Source organism: Glossina fuscipes, unplaced genomic scaffold (genome assembly GCF_014805625.2).
Source record: "Glossina fuscipes isolate IAEA_lab_2018 unplaced genomic scaffold, Yale_Gfus_2 114, whole genome shotgun sequence".
NCBI lineage: Eukaryota > Metazoa > Arthropoda > Insecta > Diptera > Glossinidae > Glossina > Glossina fuscipes.
This window is the reverse complement of record NW_023998457.1, coordinates 3,870,675-3,881,822: the sequence shown is the minus strand read 5'-3', so window position 1 is coordinate 3,881,822 and position 11,148 is coordinate 3,870,675. Positions and strand designations below refer to the sequence as shown.

Sequence of the window (11,148 nt, the reverse complement as noted above, 5' to 3'; positions counted from 1 at the left end):
CTCTCTCTCTCTCTCTCTCTCTCTCTCTCTCTCTCTCTCTCTCTCTCCCAAACGCCCAAACCCTAATGAAGATATTGCGGATTTCACAAATTTCGCGACCGTTCTAAATGTATAATACACTGTAAAAAAATAAATGAAATTTTCATTGCAGCAATTAAGCCACAACGGCAAGTTCACATCAAAATTAACTGTATCAAACTTGGACCAGGTAGACCCATTCTTTGGACACCACCCCATATGGAAGTTCTCCCTTGAAAAATAAGTCCGCCTAAAAATCTTGAATTTTAATACGTTTTGATGAAAGTTAGGACCTGAGAATAATGTGACATAAAATTTGATAAAAACGATGGCTATTAAAAAGGGATTGAATCGGATGATTTACTACTACTACTTTCCATACAATATCTGAAATTTTATGATTTTTCGAAAAGAATAATAAGAAAATAGTATTTTGGAATAAAGAAAATAAATGTTAAAAAATTTAGATTGAAAGGGACCACGTTTTTGGACTCTACCGTATAAACGTTCTAATAAAGATGTGGAAGCAGCGTAGCGACATGGCATAAGTCCATCTTCGTATATAAGCGCCCCTTAAGAGCGGAGAATACTAAGCTAACGACGAAAAAGAATTAACTTAAGCAAATTCGAAATACCTGGGCTTAGGTTTTGGGGAACCACACTCTTAGTTGATTTTGACCTGTTTAAAATAGAAATTACATGCAGTTGGTTATTTGTGTATATTAGATTTCATCGGTAAATATTATGAATAACAGGTAAGAACATTATAGCCGGGCTAGGCTGCTATTAATTACCCTTAACCAATTCACTTAGTACAGTTATTCACTCCTTTTTGTAGCTTTACAACAACGTTTACATTATTTTCATGCAAAGGTGGACGCTTCATGAAAGCCTGCATATTGAGGTATCCCGAAACCTGATCCGATCCAAATTTAGCAAACTTCATTAACTTTTTAAAAATCTTTTCATTTTTCAGCTTCCATCACAAAAAGTCAGAAATTAGACCTTCTCTCCATATAAGGACCTGATCTTCATGACAACCCCAAAATATGTTAGGGTCTAAGAAATAGACCTATATGATCCAAATTCCCTACCGTTGATTTCCTTACTAAATTGCTGAGCAATTTTCCTCATAAAATATTCAAGATTACATGTTTTACCTTTGAATGGCTTACTATTCACATGAGAAATCTTATACGGAGTGGGATCCATGACCAATAGACCAAAAATGGTTCTGAGTTGATCGGTATAATAAAAGGTGGGCCGATCTTATCCCTTCTGTTTGTTAGCTACGTCCACACATACCTATTACACCATTGCCCTGCAAGTATTGTAGGGTATGAAAAGCTTTATATTAATAACTGAAAGCTCTCCGTCGTCTTGGGATTTTTTGTTAGCAGAACTCGTAGCTTTCATTAACATTAGCTAAAGAAACGCAACGCTTTCGATTAAAACTTTTGTGAAGTAAAAAGTTTAGACGAAAATATATTGTTGAAAAGCTTTTGCATCAGGTGACCGTCGAAATCTTGTCACCAGAAAAGCTACAAAGACAATAAGAAAATAGAAAGACTCTAAGACGTTTTTTTTTTTTCATTTGAATTTATTTTAAAATTTTTAAACGTTTATTTTAATGTGAATACATCGAAACCTAGTTTTCAGCGTAGAATTTACGAGACTTACATCAACTTATTAGAATCTTATAATATATTCTCTATTTACATATATATCTTAAAAACGGTGATAAGAAAAGTTTCGAGCATTTAAACTTATTTATATCATAAAAGCTCTTGCGACTTAAATTTATAATAAAAATTTGATAAAAATCGTTTTTATAAAAATGTTTAGTATGAATAAATTAAGAAAGTTTTGTTTTTAGGCATCAAGATGTTATAAAAAAAAAAAAAAAAAATTCTATTTTTAAAAATTTGCTCTCTTCGACTTCTTTATACAAAGTCTTCTTTATTTTTTAGCATAAATTGCGTTTCAGGTATGAAACCTTGCTGTGTTTTCTGGCTCATTGAACTATTTCGTTGCGTTGAAGAGACACCGTAGGATATGCTATTTTTATACTTCAAAGCTCGTTGTTGACATAACCCAAACCTACACCGGGATAGAAAATATATATATATATATATATATGTATACATATATGTCAAAAAGCTATTTTTCAAAATCGACTCATGTACATACTTTCCCAGTAGTGTGTATAGATCTTGGCGGTATTGTTGTGTTAGTATTGCGTATAAGTAAGGATCCGCACATGAGTTTAAGGGATAGAAAAATACCAGCAATATTTTCGATTTGGTTACATTTATTAATGGATATCCAGCTAAAGCTGTTAGACCAAAAAAAGCAATCGGTGACCAACAGGCAAAGTTGGTAAAAACCTGTGAAAACAAACAAGAAAGATTAAAAGCCGTCTATGTATTGTATGCTCCTCAGTAAAAGTACGGATTTTATGTCGGGCAATTGAGCCGACAATTCTGCTTAGATAAGTAATTAACAAAAAACACATATTCGGTGGTGGCCGAATCTCTTAAACCCGTCATCATCAGTATCCTAAAAAAGAGTAGAAAACAAGTAAGAAAATTCTAATCGGGCAAGACCGACTATTAGATACTCTATACCACTTCACCTAATAAACGTTTTGGTAATGATATACCAAAAACTACACTTTATATTCATGTAAAGGTATACTTTCCCTGGAAGCCCCAAAAATTGCAAAAGGTCCAAAAGAGACCTTCGTTGGGCAAATTTAGTAAGATTGTTTACTATATCAATTGACTAATATTCACGATAAAATAATAGAAATTATATCTTTTCGCTATATAAAGCTTCACTTTTCGTAGGAACGTGTACATGAGAGAGGCTTTACAAAACTGGCCGAGTTGAACCACTTTAGAATGACGAAATACTATTACTTAGCGGCTTTTTTGGAAAAATTTTGAAAATTGCAATCGTGAAGCAGTCGACTAAGTGCATTCCGAGTTCGAAGTTGTCCAAAAATTGAATTCTTGGTCTTTGCTTCTGTGCGTTATAAATAATTAAATTTTGCCTATTTTTTCTATTTTTGTACATGTCTTATACGAATAGAACGTACGGTCAAATTTTTATAAATTTATCTGCAGTGTTTCGTGGGTAATGAGCAGAAAACCAGTTTTTTTATTGTTTTTATAAAACAGACGTGCTCTTAGCTTATGTGATACTGTAGGCGTGCCCTTCGACCGATTCAGCCCATTTTTGTTAACAACTTGCGTCCAATGTTTCTGTCAAACTTGAAGTCAACAGCTTAATTTTTCCTACCAGTGGAACGTTTGCAATAGACATTACATAGGCGGACAGGTGGACAGACAACTGTATAAAATATACATGTCGATTGAAATATTCTTTATAAACTTGCATAAAAAAAACGGGCATATCATATATAAACAATTCCGGTTTCATATTTACATAGCTGCTCAACTCTGGCCTGTTGCTTTTAAGTACATTCCCTTCATAATTAAGAAAAACTTACCAATAAAGCCATTTTCTTAGCAACTGACATTTCACCCATTGAAGCACCATGAGCTTGACGGGTCTCTTTACCCAACGACATATAAATTTGAGCATAACAGAGAGCAATTATGAAAAACGCTACACCATTTAGACCCATTATAATGACCAAATAAATAGTATCGTACGTATCGCGATCTTCCATCGGCAAACAAATGCTATACAAATGAATTAAAAATTAAAAATGAAATAAATTCAAAATTCATATAACATTGATTTGACTTACCTAGTTGATGAATAATTGCTAATACCGGATAGCGGTAGTGATGACATGATAATTGAATAAAACCAACCGGCCGTCATTACATAGCCAGCCTGCTTCAATTTGATGCGATAATTTAAGTGCAATGCATGCGTTATAGCCATCCAACGTTCTATCGTGATAACGGTTAAAGTGAAAACCGATAAATGACTTGCGAATACCGTTAAAAAGCCAGCCACTTTACAACCAGCACCTAAAGCACATACGAATCAATATAATTGATGCAACGAGAATAATATTACCCACCGTATTGCCAGTCGTAAGCAAAATTAAAATATTCACCCATTGAGTGAGCATCAATCGAGGCTATTAGCAATAAGTACAGGCCCAAGCATAAATCAGCAAATGCCAAATGTCCCATTAAAAAACGTGAGACCGAAGCGACTTCTGATCTACAGAAATTAATTGAATACAGCAAAGATTAATTTAAACATTCAAAGTAAAAAAATAGAAAATTTAATCTAACCTCACCTTATCGATAAAATTACTACTAAAACGGCTACATTGCCGACCACAGCCAAAGCTACAACAATCCAAACCGCTATGCGCAGCCAACGATAACCCATAACATCTTCACAAGGATTCAAAGCGTTCGGTATAGGATAACATTCAACATCATGTTTTCTATAAATAAATAGATAAACCGTAAAACTATTTTTATTCTCTTCTTTATAGAACAGAAAATACGGATAGTGAAAGTGGGTGAAAATGTAATTGAAGAAAATATTTTAAAAATTTTGCGGCAAAGTATAATGAAATAAAACTTTTGTTGCATTATTATCTAAAAATAAGTAAAAAGATTATAGTAAGCCGCGATCGACTACCAAATACCCTACAATACGCAGTCATTCATATAAATATTTTCATAATAAGACGTTAAAGGGGAAATAAACATAAATGCAGTCCGGTCCCAACCATTTTCAATAGCGTTCATTCTTGGGCCAAACCTCGTCAATGTACAAAATTTCATGAAAATATTGCAAAAATTGCGGCGTTTAAGTTGAATACAAAAAAATTAAAAGGACAGACGGACGGACAAGCTTAGATCGATTCGAAAAGTGACTCTAAATTGATCGTTATAATCAAAGTTGGGTCTCTCTCAAGTTCTCTTGAGTATTACATACATCCGTACAAACTTAACATACCTTTATGCCCCAAGTGGCAAAAGTTGTCAAGATTTTAAGCAAAAAAAAAAAAAACCCTGTGATTATGGAGCAAGCAAAATAATAGCGCCCGAAAATTTCCTGACATTCTGAAAAAAATTTTTTTCTTATATGGCGACTAACTTTCATTGTACTACATTGCCCGATCTGGTTCAATGTCGCTTAACACTATTGGATATACCAATTTGTACCAAAAGGGATCATTCTGATTCTAAGGTGTGTTAGAATAAAGGCCAAGTTGGTAATTAAAATTTTGTCGAAAATTGTGGTCGTATTGGTAACTTGATTTTGGTTAGGTGATCGAATAGTTCCGTCACAGGTTTTCAGAAATATCTTCACTAGTTTGCAAATTATAGGCAAAGATATAAAAAAGATATCGTTCTTTTTCAAAAATTGTTTCAGTTTCTTCCATACCGCAGACGTGGACATAGGCATGCCCGCACCTAATCAACCTCAACCTCAACCTCACGTTCTTCATCGACCAAGGAATATCTATTCCAACTTTCCTATCCTCACTGGTGTATCGCTAGTACTATTAAGAAAAAATTAATCGCGACGTCTACCACTTTCACTTTAGAATTAACCCATTTTTAGGCAGATAATATCTTTATTCGAAAAAATCTTCATTTGAAGAATGCAGAAAATAGTTTTGAACATTCTCCTTTGTATGCGCTATGATAGACAAGTAAAAAACCTCAAAAAAGTGAAAAAAAAATTTTAATCACTTGTAACTTAGTGTGGGCATGGCCGAATTTTTGAATTTTTACACGTAAAGAGTAGAGTTTTTATAATTTCTGAGTAACGAGGAAAAACCGATAATTTTTGGTTAAGAAAAGCGGAGATGCGTTCAGTTTACGCTTCATGGCGAGTTTCTGGCCCATTTTCAATACCAACCTGCGTGCAAAAACTTTCAATGTTTCTACCAAATTTGAAGTCGATATCTTAATTTTTGCGACCAGGAGCGTGCCAACACCCGCCACACATACGGACAGACATGGCTAAATCAACCCAGAATTTTATGCTGATCACGAATATAATTACTTTATAGGTTCTCTAAAAATTCCATTTGGGTTTTACATACATTATGCAAAACGAACAAAATGAGTAGTAGGTATAATAACTAACGATCAAAGGTGATTTAATTATCATGCTACTATACCGGATAGTAAAGTTTCCGCAATATTCATCCAATTGAGTTTGATTGGTATCGATGGGAGCATGAAATGTACCAGTTTCCATATCCATAGAATCAGCTAAGTAATCCCATCCTAACGAGTATTGCACGCCATCATCTCGCCACGAATTGGGCACATCGTTATCATCTACAGGGAACTCGGAACGCATTAAACGGCTATAAAAGGGTAAAAATTTATATACATTTGATTTTGTTATTATATATAATTAGTTATGAACGCTTTATACCTATAAAATACGCCCTTGGAATTTTCATTAAAAAACTTATATAAAGGATTTGTTGTTGTCGCGTCGGTTAACGGTGTGTCTTTCTCCTTTTTAAAAGTATTAGCCGATATTGGTTGCTGAAGGGAAGGCGAACTCTCTAAGACATTAGCGGGTGATAAGAAATTTTCATGATTATCTCTCTGGCTGTCGGTTTTCGCGCATTGTAGCTGCCATTTTTCAATTTCCTTCATGCGTTCAGCATGACGTCGCGGATCATGACGCGAGGGAAATTTAAATGCACAACAGTGAAATGAATGCGTTAGAAATGCTTTTTGTAAATTCTGCAATAAAAGGCAAAAATGTGAAAGCAAAAAAAAAAAAAAATGCTTTTAGTGACTAGCTTTTAACTAATCTTTCATTCTTTCTCATTTACTTACCTTAAAGTAATAAATAGATGGTATAGTTTTCAAGGTATGCGTGTTCTGTATACGCAATGTTTCAATATCCTCTAAACCTACTGAAGGTAAACGTATAAGCGACGTACTCGAGAGATCTCTGTTTATTAAGGAAAAACGGATATATAAAAATTTCTTTCTCTTCTTCTTCTTCTTTTTTTTTTTTTTTTTTTGCTATTTGCAAACATCATGAAATTAAAATGCTTGCTTATATTCATAAACGAAGTTATATTAAACTTTTTAGTACTTTCTTAGTATGATGGCTTATATAAAAAGTCTCCGCGGGTTGTTGTTACTTTTTTTTTTGTTTCTTTTGCCGCTTCTTGTTGTTTTGATACCTACATATCGCGCAACTCTCACCTGTTTGGCCCGAATAAACATGTGCTTAAAATATGACATTTCAGCTTACATTATGTGTGAAGGTACTTTTCAAATTATTTGCTTAGGTAAAAAGTTATATTGATTTGAAAATCAGTGAAATATCTGAAGAAATATACTAAGTAATGCTTTTCTGCAATAAAAGGGCTAAAATAAGCAAAAACGTTTGGGAAAATTTGTAAAGGGTACGGTAACAATGCTATGAGTGATCAGATGAGGACCCAGGAGTGGTTTGCTCGATTACGTTTCGTAAATTGCTCTGGTCGACCGGTCACCGAAAAATTCGATGAAATTTTGCAACTGGTAGAACCGAACCCGCATGCAAAACCGTCGGAAAAATGCGAAGGCACTAAAAATCAACTTTGGAATCATTTGAAAAGAGCAGGCTACGAAAAGTCTCGAAACCCCACAAAAAAACCGCGGAGACTTTTCCATATAACCTAATACCTAATGTGGGTTTTTGAAAATCAAATATGAAAATTAACATTTTGTGTTATTATTGGGGGAGAATAAAAATTATTACAATATAAAAATGCCGCGAAGAGGATGATCAAATATTGGTTTACAACGTCGACATACTCGACAACAAGGAAACATATGAGATGAATTGGAAGCTCAATTGTCATAGGGAAATATGCGAAGAAGACTGAGACACGCGCAGCTATGTGTATACGAAATTGAAAATTATCGTGAAAAACGACTGGCAAGAGATGAACAATGCTAAACAGACGCAGCAGACTACAAAAAGAAGCTCCAAAGAAGACAAAAAAAAACCGCAAAGATCTTTTCGATCACCCATTGTAAAGATACCCACTTGCGATATCGTTGAGTACACGTCTCAATATTTGCAATGAAGACCGCAATCACTTCAATCATATCCCTTTGTTCGATTATTAAAATAATTGTAATCTTAAATATAATCTTAAATCATTGCTTTTAATTACCATAGCAAACAAAGTTACGCAAAAAGTTAAAGCGATGAATCGCTTCACGTATCCGTAAAAGGTCTACTTTTTATGGATATTTGTTTCTTAATATAAATGTTCTCAACAATTTATAATTTCTAGAAGAACGTCTGAGGTTTAGTCTGAAACTTTTGTATGCGACAAATAACTATCGGCATAGAGGCGAATGGGATAAATAGAGCTCAGAAATCAGTAATGCGAATGAAAACCCTCGAATCATTTGATTGCTTTATGTTCAGGTCATGTTTTACCTCTAAAAGCTTAAAAACGCCTCATGAAATTAGTGAAATCTCACTTGGACCGTAGTCTAGTCTAGTCTACGTATAACTGACCGTCATTATCTGTTGGGTCCACATTTCTAAAAGTAGAGCATTTATTACGTGATCCGTGACTTTTCGGAATTACAAAGAAAACGAAATGACCTAAATATATTCGCTGCCGCTTTCCTCATTCAAAAAATAGGTTATGTATGAGAATCGACTTTCGTTTTATAAAAGTTTTCTTTTTGTTAACAACAAGGCATTGTTCACCTTGATACGAAAAGTGAAAGTGAAAGCTTTGTTATGTTGCATTTTAATAGAAAAAAGACCGCATTTGTTATATAATTTCTTAAATTGCACTCACAAGGCTTCGCTTTCCCTTCGCGACGCTCATTATGTTAGTAATATGTACGAAAAGGAAAGAAGCATAAGCCGTTTACTTGCAAGCTACTGCAAAAGAACACGAACGAGGTACATAACTGTAATTGGGAAAACCATTGTTTAGAAATCAAATTTTTTTCCCTGGGGTCAGTGCGGACATTGCAGGTACCGCACTACTACTTTTCCTTCTGCCTACATACAGAGTCTTTCAAGAAGAGATGTCATTTTAAACTTTCACGACATACAGCTATCGTTTCACGAGCTGTGCAACAGACGACACCCTTTCTGCTAAATATAAGCATCGTTTGCATCCTTAGTCAAAAAAAGTCAATCAACCCTACACGATAACCCATCCATTCACTACGACGTATGTTGTTTACAAGTACGGCGCTACGAGTATCAGAAGTCCCTGAAGGTAGTTTCTGCCTCGACCTGATGGGGGGAACGGCGATTTCAGGACTTTTGTGATGATTGGTGTTGGCCTAATTTGCACGAAGGCCGCTTTTTTGACGCAGGGTTGCGTTATAGCCTGTTAAGCCTCGCTCTCACTATAGAACGTATCCCTTACTCGCAAACTAATCACCCTTGAGTTGACAAGTAATGTTTTCTCGCTCCATGCCCCGGCAGATACCGTAAGGTTAAGTTTTCGCGGCAAGAATCCACGCTAAACAACACTACGTATTTTTTACATATTTCCATATCTCTAAGTATCTTAATAAATATTGCCATGTAGTACATAGTAAGTAATTTGTTATTAAGTTCTTCTTACTATTGATACTAACTATAATTTGAAACATCTAAACGTGCACATATATGATAAAGAGCAATAAGGAGCTAATCATCTAGAGACATATGTAACTGCTAAACTAGCCATATTTTCGAAGAAGTATGGTCCAATTATATCAATAATCCTACAAATCACTCAAATACCCTGTGTAATTGGAGATATTGATTACCCACTTCTCTTAGGCTTTTATAGCACCTAATCCTATAAACTTAATAAATGAAATAAGTCTTCAATAATTTTATTTTAAAGATCATAATCTTGCTTAAGCATAATCAGCATCCAACCAGCAATCGCACAGCAAACGCAACGTTTTGCTTGTCAAATCTTATCCCAATGATAGTTGTGCATTAACGAACTTAAAATGACATCTTTTAAATGAAATAACGCCACATTTTACATATGTGAGAGCACAGGGTTGCAAAGAGTATATGAAAAGTTCCAATTGAATATAATATAACCTTGAGATTTGAAAATTTAAAGAAAAATTTCAACGACTGTTATAAAATAAAAGCAAGTAAGAGAACTATATCCATTCGTTGCGAAATTTTTTATATCCGCCACACAGTTGCGCAGGCAGAGATGTGGATAGACGGACATGTTTAGATGTATTCCAAATTTGAAACTGGGAAAAAATTTATGTTCTTTACGGGGTTTTTGAAGGTTGCTTCTGCGCCTTATAAAGCTAATTTTGATACACTACAATATTGGGTAGACGTGATCATTTTTTTCCATATTTCCACAGGTGCTACCGCAGCGCCCATAGAATAAGTGTCCAAATTTTGGTAGGGTTATCTGCTATAATTTATAAGTAATGAGCAAAAAACCAATTTTTTATTCGTTTTACAAGACATACGTGTTCTGAGCTTACGTGGCGGTGTGAGCTTGTCCTTCAATCGAATTCGCCAATTTTCGCTGCCAACTTGCGTGCAAAAGCTTCCAATGCTTCTGCCAAGTTTGAAGTCGATAGCTTTTTTGCAGCCGGGACAATGCTTACAACAGCCATTACAAAAACGGAGAGAGGGACATGCTTCGATTGAAAATTTGATGCTGATCAAGCATATATATACTTTGTGAGAGATACCTGAATCCTCCAAATAGGTGCAGATGAACCGACAGACAAACGGACAGATGGACATGCTTAAATCGATCTGGAATTTAGTGCTGGTCAAAAATATAATATATACATTTTATATATGAAACTTCCTTCTGGACGTTGTATCCCATCTCCCAGAACTCTATCCCCCGGTGCTAAATATAACAAGAAAATTTCAATTTGTCTTGTGACCTTTACTGTAAAAAAGTCTAGAAAGAAGACGAAGAAAACTGAGTGTTTATAACATTGAGTGGGTGCCGGTGACCTTCTCTTTTCTTTTGTAAAACATACGAACAAATTTTAAACGAGTACTTGCTGTGCCTCACCAGTGATGGGTGAAAATCCAGAAAATAGTTCAATTTCAGTGTGCATTGCACTGAGAGCGGGTTTCATAAACTGTTTGGCAAACATATAGACGCAAAGACGGACAGAC

General features: G+C 34.7%; 1 protein-coding gene across 1 annotated transcript in view; it reads right to left on the bottom strand.

The window, feature by feature from the left end:
- Positions 1-1,961: 1,961 nt before the first annotated feature.
- LOC119639903 (lutropin-choriogonadotropic hormone receptor) overlaps positions 1,962-11,148 on the bottom strand; it is a 46,888-nt gene continuing 37,701 nt past the window's right edge. Inside the window, exons 10-18 of the mRNA XM_038037610.1 lie at positions 6,834-6,951; positions 6,418-6,737; positions 6,155-6,346; positions 4,304-4,456; positions 4,079-4,224; positions 3,797-4,025; positions 3,533-3,728; positions 2,209-2,405; positions 1,962-2,118 (exon numbers count right to left, since the gene is read on the bottom strand). Coding sequence (XP_037893538.1) covers positions 1,962-2,118; positions 2,209-2,405; positions 3,533-3,728; positions 3,797-4,025; positions 4,079-4,224; positions 4,304-4,456; positions 6,155-6,346; positions 6,418-6,737; positions 6,834-6,951 — 1,708 coding nt within the window. The remainder of the gene's footprint in view (positions 2,119-2,208; positions 2,406-3,532; positions 3,729-3,796; positions 4,026-4,078; positions 4,225-4,303; positions 4,457-6,154; positions 6,347-6,417; positions 6,738-6,833; positions 6,952-11,148) is intronic.